The following is a 22,240-nucleotide window of genomic DNA, read 5'->3' on the forward strand; positions in this document are numbered from 1 at the left end:
AATTAATTAAAACGCATTTTATTTGTGTTTTTGATATTAAAAGTAAGATTTCTATTTCATAGAATAACCTGTATCCAAGAATATTGTGGTTGAATAAAATATTGAAAATACATCTGAATCTTGCTAGCATATTTTTTTTTCCTTTGTTCATGGTTTGAATGAAATTATTTATAATTATCTAAGAACTGCTAATGTATAAAGTAAGTCGTAACATACGAATAAGATATTTGCTCTTTCCAAATGTTAAGGAGGATTCGGAAGCTAACTTTATAAGGTTTGGTCCTTCACTCTTCTTATCTCCTGGAGGTGATCGCTTCTGTTGGCTTTATCTATCTTTCTCATGCTACGTTCTTTGGAAAGTAACAAAAGCCAACAGTACTGACAAAGACCTGAAATGCTATCCCCATATCTCGGAGAAGGACAAAGCACTGTTAGGAATATCAGTGAAATTTTTCAAAGTCTCAACCCAGGTAGCAATGCAGCAGTTTGTGAAAAACCAAGAAACTGCTATATTTTTACACAGATCTTGGAACACGTATGCACAGTAGGTGTTTACAACTGTTATTCTTTTAAGTATGCAGTAATTTGAATTTCTGTAACTGTATAGTATTAAAGGTATACCAAAAAACAATATATATTAAAAAATAGTTTATTATAAAAAAAAACAAGCCAAAAAAATTCACATATCTGTATCCTGGGGATCCTTTCAAGTGGTGCAGCTTTTTGTTTTGACTTGAATTTGCTGTTTTTCACGTCGTCCTTCCCTTTGATTTTGTTCTATATATATATATATATACTTCAGTATTAATATTTTCTTTACGTATATAAAAAATATATCAAAATTAGAATTTGGTTTAATAAGACTTTCACGGATATTTCAAATTTATCATAACATTAATGTTTTTAGACTTAGTACTTTTACAGAATGTTTTTTGGCATTTCAGGCAATTAGTTACAAAAAATCGAGAACTTAAAAGAAGAATCCAAGAACTGGAAGAAGAAATCCGAAAAGAGCAGAAAACTGTTTCAGAGACAAGGTATCTAAGGTTTACAAGTATAGCTCTGTACAAGTCCACTGTACGACGGATTCAGAGACAAGGTATCTAAGGTTTACAAGTATAGCTCTGTACAAGTCCACTGTACGAGGGATTCAGAGACAAGGTATCTAAGGTTTACAAGTATAGCTCTGTACAAGTCCACTGTACGACGGATTCAGAGACAAGGTATCTAAGGTTTACAAGTATAGCTCTGTATACGTCCACTGTACGACGGATTCAGAGACGAGGTATCTAAGGTTTACAAGTATAGCTCTGTATACGTCCACTGTACGACGGATTCAGAGACAAGATATCTAAGGTTTACAAGTATAGCTCTGTATACGTCCACTGTACGACGGAGAGTAAAGTACAAGAAAAGAATTAATAGAATGAAACAGATTATTGATGTTCAATTTGTTTAGCTATTGTTAGTTAAGTGTTTTAACCAATACACTTGCTTTATTATTATTTTCATTCAACCAAACGTTTCACTTACTGGGTGATTTATATTGTTGAAATAATATATTTAACACTGAATGTTTCAGTCACCAAGAAAATAAACTTTGTGTGGAATTCTGACGATATGAGAGACGTGTCATGACGTATTGACCTACTGGACACAATCCACGAAATATTTATAGTAGTTTCTGTGACCTTTGTTTATTTTCACAGAAGCCGTTTAAGCTGTTTTTTGCAGGCATGGTTTTAGATTAATAAATCATAGTCCATTTGTAAAACATTTTACACACCCCGGCAAAGAAACTTTTGTAGATATTACTTTATGTTATAAAGGTTCCTGTAAATTGCACAATAAATTAATGTTATTTATAACAGTGTAAAGGATATGCAACTGTTATGCCTCTTCAGTGTACGATATGTTTTAATTAATTGTTGAAAAAAGAAACTTGCTGAAATAGAAAATAAAATCCAGAGTAAAGATAAAAAGTGTTCATAGCAGTCTGTGAAGTGAACCAAAATTGTAATGAAGGCAAACGTTGCTGACTATACAGAAACATCTGTATGTGTGTTTGCAATGTGATAAGCATATGATTTTTGAATGAAATACACATGGATATTTTAGATCTAAGTAAATTAAATAAGTCTAAAAAGGTCATTGAACATTAATTATTCAATGTAATGTCTTTTTTTTTTTTTTTTAGGAAATTACATGCAGTTTTAGTAGTTTGTGAGATACATTAAAGAAAAGTAAGTAAACTGAAATCTAAGACAGTTGCCACATGATAACAATGACATTGTACTATTATGTACTATATTAATTGAATTTAAAAGTCAATGTGTATTCTGGGCTCCTTGAACAAAGAGCTTTCTAACCATGTGACATTGTAGTATTTGAATGGAAAATGTGTGAGAAGTTATATAGATTAAGGGTTAATACTGTAATTTGTACTATTATATTACCATTTAAAGTTCTGACTACAGTAGTGACAGTTTAAGTCCTCAGAATTTTTACAGCTACAAGATAATTTGATTTCAAAACAAAAGTGGGTTATTCTCAGCTCTAACAGCCAAGTAAAATGAACTGTAAACAACTGTAATTTTTACTATTATTGCTCTAAATATGGAAAACATTTCATTTAAGTGAGTTCCACGGGTGTATTCAAGGTTACCATGGCTCCTTTTTAGACGTGTTTTACCATATTGTCATTGTTATAAAGTGGTTTGATCTCCTGAATATGTCACGACTGAGGTTGTTATATTGGACAAGAATGATGCCTTGCTGTGTTATTTGTTTCCTATTTGTCAGATAGAGGTTATTCAGTAACGTTCATTTACTTATTTCTTAGTGACATTGAATTTGATGATTCTGTGGGACCTGAAAACTATCTCTTGAAGCTTACTGAAAATTGCAAGAAACAGTTGCAACAGGTACAGCGTGTTACATGGTAGTTTGTCAGGAATATATAATTTTGGTTTATACTGTTGTAAAAACTCTACCTTCAGTTGTGTAATAAATACTTGTGTTATTTTGTTATTGGACAGAATAAATATTAATAAATACAACCAGAATATTAAAAGTTTTCGGAGTATTATTTTTCATTAATCTTTAGCTTTATTTCTAATGATATAAAATAATTACTTGTACAATTATAGCCAATTTAGGGCAGGTAAAATAATTGTGATACTGTAATGGTTCTGTAATTTCAGGTTTATGTGTAGTTGTCATTTATACAAATTTTTTTCTTGTTTCTGTTCAAGGATTAGAATTCTAGTTTATTAATTCTTGGTTTTAATAAAAACAAGTGAAGTTTACACAGGTTAAAGAATATTGGAAAAAACTTGAAGAATTCAAAAGGAGTGAAGACCGTCAGTGGGAAATTCTGAACTCGGTACGTGGAGGAAAAGGAAGTCGTACCTATCATCTTGACGGGAACTTTATGCCTGTTCACATTTCCAAAGAGCTTGTAAATGCAGAGGGAAAAAATCTTCAAAAAGTAATTGTTTTTCTTTTCATAAATGCTATAGGAAACAGTGAGCCGAAAATTTACATTGTTATTAGATACTAATTTTCAGTCATGTTTCTTATTGTTTATGATAAATTCTCTTATGTGCATGTGTTTCTAGTTTTCTATTTATTCAAAGAATTGTTTCCAAAATTTGTTTTGAAAACATAAGTGATTGAGGTAAGAACGTAGATTGTTACTTGCACGAAACTAAACATCATGTGATCTCTTATTCAGGATCTCTTGAAGTTACCTGCAACTAGATGGAAATTAGAAAGCTTTAACTTGTACTTAAGTGTATTGTACATCTGTACAATACAGTAATAGGGTTTTAGCAGATAATTCATCATGAATATTTGTACCTGTTTTAACAAAACACAATTCAGGAAGAACTAGCCATAAATACTGCTTTTTGTGTGAAGTTTGTTTGAGATTTGTGGCAACCTTAAAGAGAGTAGGTAGCTTTCTTTATAATGTTATCAAATCCCATTTGGGACACGTGTTTATACAGACATTAACCTGATGGTTTGTAAATCTTGACACATTATTTTGCTTGCAAATGTCTAAATTTATTTCCTCAACAAGGTTAATTTAAATCTGCTTTCTGTTACATTTGTTACTAAGTTTAGAACATGAACAACAACAAAACTATTGGAAAGAGAATATAATCATATCTGTTGTCAACATTGAAAATTAAATTTTGTAGTTTCCCAGTCACAAACATTTAAATTAAAAAATTATATACGTTGTCAGGGACATTGTATCATAATGTTGAAATTAAGAGTTATTCATCTTGTCACTTCACATGTAACACCAACATTTTGGTGCTACATTAAGTTACATGATGGTACAACAGCTGTAACACGCTACCTGTTGGTGTAGTGACAGCAGCTTGGTGGCGGATGGGTATCTTACCAGATCTGAAACCACTTGTGCTGTGAATTAGTTTCACGTTTCATACAAATTGGTTAATCAGTAATTGTGCATGTTATGTGCTACCTACACAGAATAACATTAAAGGTAACAAAATATAACTGTATTTATGGCCACTTTAATGCTTCTGATATTTTAATTTTGCAGGAGATAAAAGGTCCAAGTTGAACTTAACCTTAAATTTAAAGACATTTGTACTTGTGCTCTTCAAACATATGAACATTTCTGTTCGTGTTCCAGATATCGAATCAAAAGTAACACTCAAATGTGTAAAATATCGTCATAAATATTTAGAACTGAAATTCAGTGAAGACAATCAATCCGAAGTTATTACCTCAATGCTCAGTGGAAGGGGAGCTATTAATAAATATTTAGAACTGAAATTCAGTGAAGACAATCAATACGAAGTTGTTACGTCAATGCTCAGTGGAAGGGAAGTTATTAGCTACTGTTTTGACTGGGATTATGTAATTAATTTGCAAATAAACAATAACAATTAAGTGTTTTGGAGATTATGTTTATGGATTTTCAAACCTTAGACTAATCTTATGTCAGGACTTGTTTTGTATGTTACAAGTTAATTTATATCATACTTAGATTTAAACATTCAAATAAAATGTTATACATATTGCAACAAAGAACTTTATGGATTAAACAGCTAATCTTCCAGCCACCCACCTTTAGGTATAAAATTAAGAGAAAATTTGTATTAATGTTTTATATATTTATATATCTTTGACAGAGAAATGTTTTGAGTGTGTATAAAGATGGCCAGCTTGATGTTGAAAAGTAAGTTAGTAGTGATATGAAATCATGTTTGTATGTTGTTGTTTTTTGTATGTCATATTGTTTAAAACATTTACTGACCGTGGTAACGTGCAAACTTGCATATTGTGTGTTTAAGTTATTCAGGTTTTTATAACGTAATATCTTACTTAGTTGTTTAGAAACTATATAGGAGAATAAAATGTAGCCATATGAAAAATATGACTGTTTTTATAGGAATTATAAAGACGTAGCCATATGATAAAATATGACTGTTTTTTTATGGGAATTATAAAGACGTAGCCATATGATAAAGTTTGACTGTTTTTTTATGGGAATTATAAAGACTGTTTTTTTATGGGAATTATATATGATAAAGTTTGACTGTTTTTTTATGGGAATTATAAAGACGTAGCCATATGATAAAGTTTGACTGTTTTTTTATGGGAATTATAAAGACGTAGCCATATGATAAAGTTTGACTGTTTTTTTATGGGAATTATAAAGACGTAGCCATATGATAAAGTTTGACTGTTTTTTTATGGGAATTATAAAGACGTAGCCATATGATAAAGTTTGACTGTTTTTTTTATGGGAATTATAAAGACGTAGCCATATGATAAAGTTTGACTGTTTTTTTATGGGAATTATAAAGACGTAGCCATATGATAAAGTTTGACTGTTTTTTTATGGGAATTATAAAGACGTAGCCATATGATAAAGTTTGACTGTTTTTTTATGGGAATTATAAAGACGTAGCCATATGATAAAGTTTGACTGTTTTTTTATGGGAATTATAAAGACGTAGCCATATGATAAAGTTTGACTGTTTTTTTATGGGAATTATAAAGACGTAGCCATATGATAAAGTTTGACTGTTTTTTTATGGGAATTATAAAGACGTAGCCATATGATAAAGTTTGACTGTTTTTTTATGGGAATTATAAAGACGAGCCATATGATAAAGTTTGACTGTTTTTTTATGGGAATTATAAAGACGTAGCCATATGATAAAGTTTGACTGTTTTTTTTATGGGAATTATAAAGACGTAGCCATATGATAAAGTTTGACTGTTTTTTTATGGGAATTATAAAGACGTAGCCATATGATAAAGTTTGACTGTTTTTTTATGGGAATTATAAAGACGTAGCCATATGATAAAGTTTGACTGTTTTTTTATGGGAATTATAAAGGCGAATTATGATAAAGTTTGACTGTTTTTTTATGGGAATTATAAAGACGAGCCATATGATAAAGTTTGACTGTTTTTTTTATGGGAATTATAAAGACGTAGCCATATGATAAAGTTTGACTGTTTTTTTTATTATAAAGGAATTATAAAGTTTGACTGTTTTTTTATGGGAATTATAAAGCGTAGCATATGATAAAGTTTGACTGTTTTTTTTATGGGAATTATAAAGACGTAGCCATATGATAAAGTTTGACTGTTTTTTTATGGGAATTATAAAGACGTAGCCATATGATAAAGTTTGACTGTTTTTTTATGGGAATTATAAAGACGTAGCCATATGATAAAGTTTGACTGTTTTTTTTATGGGAATTATAAAGACGTAATATATATGATAAAGTTTGACTGTTTTTTTTATGGGAATTATAAAGACGTAGCCATATGATAAAGTTTGACTGTTTTTTTATGGGAATTATAAAGACGTATATATGATAAAGTTTGACTGTTTTTTTATGGGAATTATAAAGACGTAGCCATATGATAAAGTTTGACTGTTTTTTTATGGGAATTATAAAGACGTAGCCATATGATAAAGTTTGACTGTTTTTTTTTATGGGAATTATAAAGACGTAGCCATATGATAAAGTTTGACTGTTTTTTTTATGGGAATTATAAAGACGTAGCCATATGATAAAGTTTGACTGTTTTTTTTATGGGAATTATAAAGACGTAGCCATATGATAAAGTTTGACTGTTTTTTTATGGGAATTATAAAGACGTAGCCATATGATAAAGTTTGACTGTTTTTTTATGGGAATTATAAAGACGTAGCCATATGATAAAGTTTGACTGTTTTTTTTATGGGAATTATAAAGACGTAGCCATATGATAAAGTTTGACTGTTTTTTTTATGGGAATTATAAAGACGTAGCCATATGATAAAGTTTGACTGTTTTTTTATGGGAATTATAAAGACGTAGCCATATGATAAAGTTTGACTGTTTTTTTATGGGAATTATAAAGACGTAGCCATATGATAAAGTTTGACTGTTTTTTTTATGGGAATTATAAAGACGTAGCCATATGATAAAGTTTGACTGTTTTTTTTATGGGAATTATAAAGACGTAGCCATATGATAAAGTTTGACTGTTTTTTTATGGGAATTATAAAGACGTAGCCATATGATAAAGTTTGACTGTTTTTTTATGGGAATTATAAAGACGTAGCATATATGATAAAGTTTGACTGTTTTTTTATGGGAATTATAAAGACGTAGCCATATGATAAAGTTTGACTGTTTTTTTTATGGGAATTATAAAGACGTAGCCATATGATAAAGTTTGACTGTTTTTTTATGGGAATTATAAAGACGTAGCCATATGATAAAGTTTGACTGTTTTTTTATGGGAATTATAAAGACGTAGCCATATGATAAAGTTTGACTGTTTTTTTATGGGAATTATAAAGACGTAGCCATATGATAAAGTTTGACTGTTTTTTTATGGGAATTATAAAGACGTAGCCATATGATAAAGTTTGACTGTTTTTTTATGGGAATTATAAAGACGTAGCCATATGATAAAGTTTGACTGTTTTTTTTTTTATGGGAATTATAAAGACGTAGCCATATGATAAAGTTTGACTGTTTTTTTATGGGAATTATAAAGACGTAGCCATATGATAAAGTTTGACTGTTTTTTTATGGGAATTATAAAGACGTAGCCATATGATAAAGTTTGACTGTTTTTTTATGGGAATTATAAAGGCGTAGCCATATGATAAAGTTTGACTGTTTTTTTATGGGAATTATAAAGGCGTAGCCATATGATAAAGTTTGACTGTTTTTTTTATGGGAATTATAAAGACGTAGCCATATGATAAAGTTTGACTGTTTTTTTATGGGAATTATAAAGACGTAGCCATATGATAAAGTTTGACTGTTTTTTTATGGGAATTATAAAGGCGTAGCCATATGATAAAGTTTGACTGTTTTTTTATGGGAATTATAAAGACGTAGCCATATGATAAAGTTTGACTGTTTTTTTTATGGGAATTATAAAGACGTAGCCATATGATAAAGTTTGACTGTTTTTTTATGGGAATTATAAAGACGTAAGCCATATGATAAAGTTTGACTGTTTTTTTTTTTGGGAATTATAAAGACGTAGCCATATGATAAAGTTTGACTGTTTTTTTTATGGGAATTATAAAGACGTAGCCATATGATAAAGTTTGACTGTTTTTTTATGGGAATTATAAAGGCGTAGCCATATGATAAAGTTTGACTGTTTTTTTTATGGGAATTATAAAGACGTAATATATGATAAAGTTTGACTGTTTTTTTTATGGGAATTATAAAGACGTAGCCATATGATAAAGTTTGACTGTTTTTTTATGGGAATTATAAAGACGTAGCCATATGATAAAGTTTGACTGTTTTTTTTATGGGAATTATAAAGACGTAGCCATATGATAAAGTTTGACTGTTTTTTTTATGGGAATTATAAAGACGTAGCCATATGATAAAGTTTGACTGTTTTTTTTATGGGAATTATAAAGATAAAGTTTGACGTAACCATATGATAAAGTTTGACTGTTTTTTTTATGGGAATTATAAAGACGTAGCCATATGATAAAGTTTGACTGTTTTTTTATGGGAATTATAAAGACGTAGCCATATGATAAAGTTTGACTGTTTTTTTATGGGAATTATAAAGGCGTAGCCATATGATAAAGTTTGACTGTTTTTTTTATGGGAATTATAAAGACGTATATGATAAAGTTTGACTGTTTTTTTATGGGAATTATAAAGACGTAGCCATATGATAAAGTTTGACTGTTTTTTTATGGGAATTATAAAGGCGTAATAAAGTTTGACTGTTTTTTTATGGGAATTATAAAGACAGCCATATGATAAAGTTTGACTGTTTTTTTTATGGGAATTATAAAGACGTAGCCATATGATAAAGTTTGACTGTTTTTTTATGGGAATTATAAAGACGTAGCCATATGATAAAGTTTGACTGTTTTTTTTATGGGAATTATAAAGACGTAATATATGATAAAGTTTGACTGTTTTTTTTATGGGAATTATAAAGACGTAGCCATATGATAAAGTTTGACTGTTTTTTTATGGGAATTATAAAGACGTAGCCATATGATAAAGTTTGACTGTTTTTTTATGGGAATTATAAAGGCGTAGCCATATGATAAAGTTTGACTGTTTTTTTATGGGAATTATAAAGACGTAGCCATATGATAAAGTTTGACTGTTTTTTTATGGGAATTATAAAGACGTAAGCCATATGATAAAGTTTGACTGTTTTTTTTATGGGAATTATAAAGACGTAGCCATATGATAAAGTTTGACTGTTTTTTTATGGGAATTATAAAGACGTAGCCATATGATAAAGTTTGACTGTTTTTTTATGGGAATTATAAAGACGTAGCCATATGATAAAGTTTGACTGTTTTTTTTATGGGAATTATAAAGACGTAACCATATGATAAAGTTTGACTGTTTTTTTTATGGGAATTATAAAGACGTAATATATGATAAAGTTTGACTGTTTTTTTTATGGGAATTATAAAGACGTAGCCATATGATAAAGTTTGACTGTTTTTTTTATGGGAATTATAAAGACGTAAGCCATATGATAAAGTTTGACTGTTTTTTTTATGGGAATTATAAAGACGTAGCCATATGATAAAGTTTGACTGTTTTTTTTTATGGGAATTATAAAGACGTAATATATGATAAAGTTTGACTGTTTTTTTATGGGAATTATAAAGACGTAGCCATATGATAAAGTTTGACTGTTTTTTTTATGGGAATTATAAAGACGTAGCCATATGATAAAGTTTGACTGTTTTTTTATGGGAATTATAAAGACGTAGCCATATGATAAAGTTTGACTGTTTTTTTTATGGGAATTATAAAGACGTAATACATATGATAAAGTTTGACTGTTTTTTTATGGGAATTATAAAGACGTAGCCATATGATAAAGTTTGACTGTTTTTTTATGGGAATTATAAAGACGTAAGCCATATGATAAAGTTTGACTGTTTTTTTATGGGAATTATAAAGGCGTAAGCCATATGATAAAGTTTGACTGTTTTTTTTTTATGGGAATTATAAAGACGTAGCCATATGATAAAGTTTGACTGTTTTTTTATGGGAATTATAAAGACGTAGCCATATGATAAAGTTTGACTGTTTTTTTATGGGAATTATAAAGACGTAGCCATATGATAAAGTTTGACTGTTTTTTTTTATGGGAATTATAAAGACGTAAAGTACTGTTTTTTTTTATATGATAAAGTTTGACTGTTTTTTTTATGGGAATTATAAAGACGTAGCCATATGATAAAGTTTGACTGTTTTTTTATGGGAATTATAAAGGCGTAGCCATATGATAAAGTTTGACTGTTTTTTTATGGGAATTATAAAGACGTATAAAGAGCGTATATATGATAAAGTTTGACTGTTTTTTTATGGGAATTATAAAGACGTAGCCATATGATAAAGTTTGACTGTTTTTTTATGGGAATTATAAAGACGTAGCCATATGATAAAGTTTGACTGTTTTTTTATGGGAATTATAAAGACGTAACCATATGATAAAGTTTGACTGTTTTTTTTATGGGAATTATAAAGACGTAGCCATATGATAAAGTTTGACTGTTTTTTTATGGGAATTATAAAGACGTAGCCATATGATAAAGTTTGACTGTTTTTTTATGGGAATTATAAAGACGTAGCCATATGATAAAGTTTGACTGTTTTTTTATGGGAATTATAAAGACGTAGCCATATGATAAAGTTTGACTGTTTTTTTTATGGGAATTATAAAGTTTGACTGTTTTTTTATGGGAATTATAAAGACGTAGCCATATGATAAAGTTTGACTGTTTTTTTATGGGAATTATAAAGACGTAGCCATATGATAAAGTTTGACTGTTTTTTTATGGGAATTATAAAGACGTAGCCATATGATAAAGTTTGACTGTTTTTTTATGGGAATTATAAAGACGTAGCCATATGATAAAGTTTGACTGTTTTTTTATGGGAATTATAAAGACGTAGCCATATGATAAAGTTTGACTGTTTTTTTATGGGAATTATAAAGACGTAGCCATATGATAAAGTTTGACTGTTTTTTTATGGGAATTATAAAGACGTAGCCATATGATAAAGTTTGACTGTTTTTTTATGGGAATTATAAAGACGTAGCCATATGATAAAGTTTGACTGTTTTTTTATGGGAATTATAAAGACGTAGCCATATGATAAAGTTTGACTGTTTTTTTATGGGAATTATAAAGACGTAGCCATATGATAAAGTTTGACTGTTTTTTTATGGGAATTATAAAGACGTAGCCATATGATAAAGTTTGACTGTTTTTTTATGGGAATTATAAAGACGTAGCCATATGATAAAGTTTGACTGTTTTTTTATGGGAATTATAAAGACGTAGCCATATGATAAAGTTTGACTGTTTTTTTATGGGAATTATAAAGACGTAGCCATATGATAAAGTTTGACTGTTTTTTTATGGGAATTATAAAGACGTAGCCATATGATAAAGTTTGACTGTTTTTTTATGGGAATTATAAAGACGTAGCCATATGATAAAGTTTGACTGTTTTTTTTATGGGAATTATAAAGACGTAGCCATATGATAAAGTTTGACTGTTTTTTTTATGGGAATTATAAAGACGTAGCCATATGATAAAGTTTGACTGTTTTTTTATGGGAATTATAAAGACGTAGCCATATGATAAAGTTTGACTGTTTTTTTATGGGAATTATAAAGACGTAGCCATATGATAAAGTTTGACTGTTTTTTTATGGGAATTATAAAGACGTAGCCATATGATAAAGTTTGACTGTTTTTTTATGGGAATTATAAAGACGTAGCCATATGATAAAGTTTGACTGTTTTTTTATGGGAATTATAAAGGAATTATATGATAAAGTTTGACTGTTTTTTTTATGGGAATTATAAAGACGTAGCCATATGATAAAGTTTGACTGTTTTTTTTATGGGAATTATAAAGACGTAGCCATATGATAAAGTTTGACTGTTTTTTTATGGGAATTATAAAGACGTAGCCATATGATAAAGTTTGACTGTTTTTTTATGGGAATTATAAAGACGTAGCCATATGATAAAGTTTGACTGTTTTTTTTATGGGAATTATAAAGACGTAGCCATATGATAAAGTTTGACTGTTTTTTTATGGGAATTATAAAGACGTAGCCATATGATAAAGTTTGACTGTTTTTTTTATGGGAATTATAAAGACGTAGCCATATGATAAAGTTTGACTGTTTTTTTTATGGGAATTATAAAGACGTAGCCATATGATAAAGTTTGACTGTTTTTTTTATGGGAATTATAAAGACGTAGCCATATGATAAAGTTTGACTGTTTTTTTATGGGAATTATAAAGACGTAGCCATATGATAAAGTTTGACTGTTTTTTTTATGGGAATTATAAAGACGTAGCCATATGATAAAGTTTGACTGTTTTTTTTATGGGAATTATAAAGACGTAGCCATATGATAAAGTTTGACTGTTTTTTTATGGGAATTATAAAGACGTAGCCATATGATAAAGTTTGACTGTTTTTTTTATGGGAATTATAAAGACGTAGCCATATGATAAAGTTTGACTGTTTTTTTATGGGAATTATAAAGACGTAGCCATATGATAAAGTTTGACTGTTTTTTTATGGGAATTATAAAGACGTAGCCATATGATAAAGTTTGACTGTTTTTTTATGGGAATTATAAAGACGTATACATATGATAAAGTTTGATATATGATAAAGTTTGACTGTTTTTTTATGGGAATTATAAAGACGTAGCCATATGATAAAGTTTGACTGTTTTTTTATGGGAATTATAAAGACGTAGCCATATGATAAAGTTTGACTGTTTTTTTATGGGAATTATAAAGACGTAGCCATATGATAAAGTTTGACTGTTTTTTTTATGGGAATTATAAAGACGTAGCCATATGATAAAGTTTGACTGTTTTTTTTATGGGAATTATAAAGACGTAGCCATATGATAAAGTTTGACTGTTTTTTTTATGGGAATTATAAAGACGTAGCCATATGATAAAGTTTGACTGTTTTTTTTATGGGAATTATAAAGACGTAGCCATATGATAAAGTTTGACTGTTTTTTTATGGGAATTATAAAGACGTAGCCATATGATAAAGTTTGACTGTTTTTTTATGGGAATTATAAAGACGTAGCCATATGATAAAGTTTGACTGTTTTTTTTATGGGAATTATAAAGACGTAGCCATATGATAAAGTTTGACTGTTTTTTTTATGGGAATTATAAAGACGTAGCCATATGATAAAGTTTGACTGTTTTTTTATGGGAATTATAAAGACGTAGCCATATGATAAAGTTTGACTGTTTTTTTATGGGAATTATAAAGACGTAGCCATATGATAAAGTTTGACTGTTTTTTTATGGGAATTATAAAGACGTAGCCATATGATAAAGTTTGACTGTTTTTTTATGGGAATTATAAAGACGTAGCCATATGATAAAGTTTGACTGTTTTTTTATGGGAATTATAAAGACGTAGCCATATGATAAAGTTTGACTGTTTTTTTATGGGAATTATAAAGACGTAGCCATATGATAAAGTTTGACTGTTTTTTTATGGGAATTATAAAGACGTAGCCATATGATAAAGTTTGACTGTTTTTTTATGGGAATTATAAAGACGTAGCCATATGATAAAGTTTGACTGTTTTTTTTATGGGAATTATAAAGACGTAGCCATATGATAAAGTTTGACTGTTTTTTTTATGGGAATTATAAAGACGTAGCCATATGATAAAGTTTGACTGTTTTTTTATGGGAATTATAAAGACGTAGCCATATGATAAAGTTTGACTGTTTTTTTATGGGAATTATAAAGACGTAGCCATATGATAAAGTTTGACTGTTTTTTTATGGGAATTATAAAGACGTAGCCATATGATAAAGTTTGACTGTTTTTTTATGGGAATTATAAAGACGTAGCCATATGATAAAGTTTGACTGTTTTTTTATGGGAATTATAAAGACGTAGCCATATGATAAAGTTTGCTAAGTGATTTTAGGTTATCTTAAGACAGAAATGAATTTAGTTTTACATAAGATTAAAAGTAAGTTGGAGTAGATGCCAAGTGTAAAATGTAATAATGGATGTCAAAATATTACAAACAGGGTTTCTTAACCACATTTCATTAAAATTTGCTCAACCAGTTCCTCAGGATAACTTGTGACATCAAAATGCCAGACAAGCACACAAATCTGTTTTATGTATATATATTATAGCTTATACTTTTTAGTTTTAAAGTGTTTTTGTATTTTCAGTCTTCAAAAAAACAGTTTTGTAAAAGTCATTTATCTTGACTTCATTGCCAAACAGAGAAAAACAAAACACAAAATCCCTTACAAATTTTTATCATACAGGTTATTTATTAAATGGGGTTTAGGTTTTTTTACTTTCCTTTTCTTCTTTCAGTTTCATACATGTTTGGAATGCATGTCTTCATAGATATCTGGAACAGTTGTATAAAGGTAAGTATGAAAAGATGGCTTTTGTTTGGTTTTAATTTATACATGTAAGTTCTTCAGTCTACAGTCAATGTTAGTTTTGGTTTTAAATTATAATTTTTCACATTTTACAGATGTTTAAGTTGAACATTCTTGTTAACTTAGTTTTTCATTCCAATTCTGTATATGCAGTTTTTGGTTTAACCAAAAGTTAACCTAATTTATTTTAACAACACTTTGACACATTCACAGGGCTTTAGCACAATTTTGTCATTTCAGTTATATAATTTTGCTTATTAAACATTATTAAATTTTCACTTGAATGTTGCTGAGTGATTATCCTCAACAATTTACCCAGTGTATAAAAATGTTTACTGATGTTATAGGTAAACTTCCCGATCTTAGTGGTCTAGTCGTCACTCTTAACGAGAGATCGACAATGTATTCTGCAGTGTGGACACAAATGAAGTGTTTTAGGTGAGGAAATGAATGTGACTTTAAAATTAAGATTTATTTGGAAAGTTGGTTACATGTAGGTAAAAAATACAATAAGTTACTGGAAATAGTCTAGGAAGATAAACAAGTTAACACAAGGATTTCCATCTGACTTTTTCCTCACAACAGTAGATGCTCCATTTGGTGGGATTTAATAAACTATCAGTGTCTTAATTTTCCATCTCACTTAGTTCAACAGTAGAAATGGGTTATTAATTGGTTACTTCTGAAAACTGGTTATAATTATGAAAATAATCAGTACATTGAGTTTTATTGTTCCAGATTGTTGCTGGTTTTTGTTACCAACTGTCCAAGTAATGAAAACTATGACATTATTTCGTATTGCAGTTTTTAATAAAAAATAAAATAAAAGCTTTTCAGCTTATGTGATGTCATGATTCACAGAAACAATCAACCAATTAAAACTGTTTCTAATTGTTATTTTCAATTGTTCCAAGTGTTTTAAGTCTCATAAGAATGGCTTGTCGAACTCTGATTGCCAAGCACTAAACAGATGTATCATCTGCTAAGGATGTCATCATTTACCAATTTTTTGGTGAGAATAAGATTTACATTTAGATACCACAGCTTCTGATGGATTACTGTTTGGTAAATTTGTAATGAAGATGAGGTGTTGTGGTTTATAATGTTTTCAGCATCTTAGTGCTCACCTCATTCTTTATGACATGAATCATGTATTATTTGTCTAATTCTTTGGTACATTTTTTTCTTCCCTCATGCTTCCAGCGATAAGTTTAAACAGGAAATAATACCTCGCGTCCATCAGTCATGTAAACAGTTGCACCAAAAATTAACAGAAAATATGAAAGAGTACTCATCTCCATTTAGGGTTCAGGTAAGATAGGTACTAATTTCTTAACTCCATTTGATTGGGTTCTGTTCTATCTGAGGTTATATATTCATAATAAACAAGTGAATGTAATTTGAGTCCACCGAGGGTTATGTTTGGAACTTCATGATATAAAGTTTCTTTTCTATAAAATCTTCAGTATTTATTTTCTGTGTTAAGAATTTCTCAGACGACCATTGAAAAGTAGATATTTATCTTTCATCTTGTGAACATGATGCGCATTTCATTCTGTGAGTTAAATGTCTGAATTTGTGAATTTATGTTTTAATTTTGCTGTAGAGATTGTTTTATTGTAGTTTCCCCACATCAACTTTGTAGTTTTTATCTTTGTTAAATTCTAATAAAAACTTTTTAACTGTTGTTTTTATATTCAGGGAACATCTTTGCAGCTGCTGCCAGGGGCTCCTGCTCCATCTTTTTCTCCTTCTGGTAACTCCTTAAATTCTCTTATTGGAGTAAAACCATTACATCTTACTCCACCAAGTGGTAAGCTTATCCTGAGGTGGTTTTTTTTCTTTAGGAGACTTAATTCTAAATAAATGTTTTTTAAAGGTTCCAAGTGTCTTTCTAACTCTGTTTTAAAAAACACATTTGTATGTCAGAAATGTTTTGTTTGAAACACCTCTTTGAACGTTACTTCAATAAAAGTTACAAAATTAATATAAACAAAGGATTTGATAGTGAATCTGGAACTGCTTTGGTTTTTAACTGACTGAATGTAATCTTTTGAGTCATCAAAACGATGGATGTTGGTGTGTACATTGTTCTACTTGTCTTATAGCTATGTTTTTTTTTTTTTAACTGTTACAACTGTGTGTCAATTTATACAATGTATTTATTCTAGGTCTCACGCCAGAACAGGTAAACAAACGAAAATTTGTTCGAGGAAAAAGCCCACTTCTTTATGATCCTCTGTCAACTCCTCAGTCCTGTTTTAGCGATGTTGCCACAGAACATTACAGGTCTGTTTGCTCTTCTTACTTTATTTCATACAGCACTGTTCAGAAGATCCCTGAAAGTCAATAATAATCAGATGTTTGTCAATATCCATTTGTATTTATTTAGTTTCTTTTCTTCATGAAAACATGAATTTCAGTGAAGAAATGGTGAAAGTACAGAAGCTTAATGTATTCCATGATCTGCTAATCCTTCTTCAACAGACTAGTTAATCAGTGGTGCTTGAAAGATTGAACCAAATAAAATATACATCATACAGAGGTGGAATGCAAGCAGTTTGTTTGGTTTTGATATTTAATTATCACATCTAATAACTAGACATGTACATTATTAGTAGTGAATAAAACACAACACCTTAACAAATGTCCATTATTGTAAATTACTTGTACATACTGATGCCATCAGGTTGTGTCCACTAACCTGGATTTAGAGACATAGTTGGTTTTGTGGTTTTCTCTAGGTGCAAAAGAATGGAGTAATCATTTGTGACGGATGCTCCACTCGAGAAAGAATAGAACACATGTAAACAGTACCACACTGTATTTCTTGGAAAATTACTTCCAAATAGTTTAGGAATTGTAATTTCCAATTAAATTAAAGTTCTAAAGGTTGTAAATAATTATTTGAAAATTTTGGAAGGATATATTAATCAGTTTATGAAGGAAATTATTATAATCTGTTGTTTTATTGGAACTGCAGCTAATGTTTTTAACATCTGCAATATTATCATGCAATAACTGATCTGGTACAAATTTGGTTATTTACAATTAAATATCTTTCAGTAAATACATATTTAATTTTTAAATTAAATATATTATGCTTTATTTTATAGCTTGGAAGTTCCCACTGTTGTACTTAAACAGATTGGACAAAAGCAGCAGACCAGAATCCAACACGCATCTTCTAACCTTTCTATGGGCAAATCTTCTCCCACTGTCAGTCCTCTCCGTGGATTTCTGCCAGGCAACAACAAGACAAGTGATTTCTTGTATACCAATGACAAAAGTAGTAACATATCAAAACCTCCATCCACCATTAGAAAATATTTACCATCTGGTAAGCCACTGAGGAAGTCCACTATTTCCAGGAAATTGGACAAACAGACTTTTAATAATTCAGTATCAGCTGCTAAAGAACTGTATTCAACTTCGCCCAAAAGTTCGGTTTCAAAAACCAACCAAAGAATCATGAAAAAAGCTATTCCTTCAAAGAGGGATAGATTCGAAGTGGCAAAAGAAAAATTGTCAGAAAGAGTGAGTAATTAAAGTATGAAACGTTACCCATAGCTTCCCACCCCCCCACCAAATATTAACCTGTTGACTGTCAAGTATTTCAGCTGCTACAATACAACTCTAATGCTTCTTCATTTTGTAACGTTTTTCGTGACGCCATTTTGGATCGAAAGTGAAAAAATTTGCAAGTAGATCAAATGCATGTATGGTGCTGACATCTAGCGTTGAAGGTAGGTATTATTGAGAACGAATTAACTCGTCCGTGACATTGTGTTACCGATCGGCTTGGATGAGTTATCTCGTCTACGGCACTGAACAGATTAAAGCTTTCATACAGAGGTTTAAAAAAATAGATGTAATAATTTCATTAACATTTAATGTAGTTATTACAACAAATACTAAGCCAGAAATGAAAAGTTATATAACAGCAAAATACAGACCCTAGCTATTTTAGTAAAAAAAAAAAAGTGACACACTGTAAACAACTTCTTGAAATTGTAATGTATAATCTTCTTTACTGTAGCTGTCTTTTCTTATCTGAAATAGTCCTGCATATCTTATCTCCTAGGTAGTAAATTTAATTGTGGACAACACAATCCCAAGTGATGACACCGAAACACCGGATGAAATGCTGCTGGAGATGTCGCCACAGCTCGACGGAGATGTACACAGCTGGAACATTTTTGGTAGGTTACTTGGAATTTATAGGACGTATTCATATTTTGGTTTAATAAATATAAACTGGTTTGTTTTTTCATAAACTTATAGAACAGTGTAATAAATTTTAATTACCCAAGTGTGTCACCTAATGTAACTGAAAGTTACTACACAGTTCTATTAGTGTATGAAAGAACAAACCAGTTTATATTTATTGAAAGTTCATAAAAACACCAGTCTCGGGAATCTTTTCTAAAGCCAGTGACAATTTGTATATATATAACCGGCAAAAGTACCTGGCTTTGCTCAAATTATTAAGTTTGACTTACTCTAGATGACAATGTAGATGTGTGTATTTTGAACTTATTTTAGCAGGATAAAGTTTATTTATAAAGGTAATACATAGTCTCTTAAAAACAATATTAAGTCTTATTGCTAAGAAACATGATACAATAGTCATCGTGGGAAGCATTGTTACCAAAATGGCTTCTCCATATATTAGAAGTTGTTATATAAGGAACCACTTCTTTTTTACATGTTTTTTCTTGCCAGCTTACCTCATTAAAAAGATGCACATGGATGAATAATAATATATAGGTGCACATCTTTGTGGTTGACTTAGTAAGGGTTTAGAATATTGGGTATCTTGGTTCTTTCCTCTGGGAGTTATGGTGGTCCCCTCAACCTTGTATTGTATTTTGTTAGTACTGAATAACAGGACATTGGATTCCACAAGATTTTGAGATTTAGTTGGAAAGTAAATATTATTTTATTCAAAGACAGACAATATACAAACATTGTGAAACCCAGAACTGTTTTACCTGTTTATATGTGTACGTGTAAATGTTGTTAGTCTAGTATTGAAACCTAGAGTTCACATACTAATGTTTCTCTTATATCCCTGAAGGACAAAAGGCTTTTAAATCGAAAGAAAAGCTCTGTCGAACACCAAGTAGTCAACAAACTGGTCTACAGAACTTGATTTCAGTTGATAAAACACTTGCAGTCGTGTCAGAAGGTAAATATATTATCATGTTTACTAAACAACAACTTTCACAGCTGGCAGGTTCTGGTTTTAGTGATTACGGTATTTCATCCTTTAGTATAAAGTCATCTTTAGGTACAACTTAAACTGAAAAAAAAAAAATGTCTTTCAGACCTAACTTTCTCCTGGTGATAATCCAGTGCCATGGATTTAAAAAAAAAAAATTAAAATTACACCTTTCTAACTGTGAAACTTGTTGTATTTTTGAATTAATTATCAGAGGTTCTACTTGAAAATATCAATAAATGTGTATTTTACCAAAGATTATTTTTAATGATTCTTAAGAAGTTAAACAGTACTTCCTGTGCTATTATTTTGTAAACCATCCTTGTGTTGTAGTTTCTTGGATGATTTTCAACTTGTATTGCCCGGTTTTTAACCCCTGTATATAAATGTGTATTTTATGAAGGACATTTTAAAAACTTACTCAAAGTTGAACTGAACTGGTTGACTTTATCTAACATAACTGTAGTTCCATACAGAAGTAAATTTCTGTGTGTAGCATCCGAGTTTATTGTAAAGCAAGGAAATCTTATAGATGCACAAAAACTGTTTCTAGGTCCAGCATGGCCAGGTGGTTGGGACACTTGACTCATAATCTTAAGGGTCAAGGGGTCGATTCCTTGTCACACCAAAAGTGTTTGCCCATCTGGCTTTGGAGGCATTTAAGTGACAGCCAGTGCAAACCAAATGTATGATTAACATTGGACACATTTTGTACAAAAATCCTTTTCTCGTTAAGTAATAAAATATGTTGACGTTTGTGGGTTTCATTTCCATTTCAAACTTCTTATCAGTGTAAGACTTGACTTTTCTTTCAGTGGAGTCCCATATGAATATATATTGAATTGTATTTAATTGCTGAGTTTAACAAGTGTCTAAACATAGTTTATTTTCTTACAGACAAAAGGGTTAATAATACTGGTCAGAAAACAGAAGACGCTTTAAGTCCAGCTAATGCCATTCAAAACTCTCTTCATGATTTGCTGCAAATTTTTGACTCAAACATGGCCATTAGAAAAAAGTCAAAGTCACCGTTCAAAGAGTCTACTGGTGAGGACACTTCTGAACTGGACCAAGACCCAGGCGTAAAAGAAACCAATGGGTCATGTTCAGAGCCTCGACAAGAACCCGTTAGTGTACAGCTTACATCGCACAGTTTATTGTCGCTACCAGACATACTTGATGTCGAGGACCTTCTCTCTTCAGTGACATTACCATCTGTACCATTTCTTGATTCCCTCGATAACAGAGATGTTGATAGGTTGGAAAACTTTAAAAAAGTCAGAACACCCTGAATTTGACATTTCTTTACTATAACCAGCATTGAGAGTGTATAAAGTGTTCAAATTAAAATGGATTATTTCTATCTGATCTAAAACCAGTTGTAAGTCAGATACAAATGATCCATTTTTGCAGTATCTTTATATAGTGTAATCCTTTATCTTCTAGTCTGTAATAACTTCAAGTTAAATTTCTTGTATTTAACATTGGTGAACCTGAAGATTAAAGTTTTAAGAAAACTTTTCAAGTTAAATGTACATTGATGACTTTCTTTTGTACGTTACACTAAACTTGTTTATTTTATTTTATTTGTGTGAGATCTGTTTATCAATTGTAATATTTTCAATAAAGTCTTACAGTTCTAACTTCAAATATCAAAATGATATTTAAAACATCTTGTACTTTCTAGAGCAAAGAATAAAAATTATAATTAGTGAAGTAAAAGTAAACAGACTTTTGATAAAAATGGCAGATAAAACAGACTAGGTTAAAATTTGTAGTCAGTATTCTCTCTCTCTTGAAGGTGATGCTAATTGATACATTCTTGGTTAAAGCGTATAGTACGGTATCAGATAAAAGTAAATTAGATAGTTTTTGTTACAGGTATTTAATGGGTAAATAAGATTATAGTGTCTCATTTCAAGTTCCTATCTGTTTTTTTGTTTTTTTTTGTAAAACGTTGCAAAGTTTTCACAGAAGGTGTTATGGAGATACATTTCAGAAACCCTAT

General features: G+C 30.0%; 1 protein-coding gene across 2 annotated transcripts; it reads left to right on the forward strand.

Annotated features, from left to right (window-relative positions):
* Positions 1–176: 176 nt before the first annotated feature.
* LOC143246887 (uncharacterized) lies at positions 177–21,890 on the forward strand. Of its 2 annotated transcripts, none has more exons than XM_076494141.1 (14): positions 177–544; positions 945–1,037; positions 2,843–2,924; positions 3,305–3,490; positions 5,175–5,221; positions 14,938–14,993; positions 15,356–15,446; positions 16,212–16,320; positions 16,710–16,821; positions 17,180–17,297; positions 18,125–18,545; positions 19,093–19,210; positions 20,089–20,199; positions 21,130–21,890. In XM_076494141.1, exons 1-14 carry the CDS (start codon positions 192–194, stop codon positions 21,522–21,524), a joined length of 2,292 nt encoding a protein of 763 aa, XP_076350256.1. In that variant the 5' UTR covers positions 177–191; the 3' UTR covers positions 21,525–21,890. The 2 variants fall into 2 exon arrangements, with proteins under 2 accessions (XP_076350256.1, XP_076350257.1); XM_076494142.1 differs by having other exon boundaries at positions 3,314–3,490.
* Positions 21,891–22,240: the final 350 nt, after the last annotated feature.

The sequence above is a fragment of the Tachypleus tridentatus genome, chromosome 3 (assembly GCF_004210375.1).
Source record: "Tachypleus tridentatus isolate NWPU-2018 chromosome 3, ASM421037v1, whole genome shotgun sequence".
In the NCBI taxonomy this organism is placed as follows: domain Eukaryota; kingdom Metazoa; phylum Arthropoda; class Merostomata; order Xiphosura; family Limulidae; genus Tachypleus; species Tachypleus tridentatus.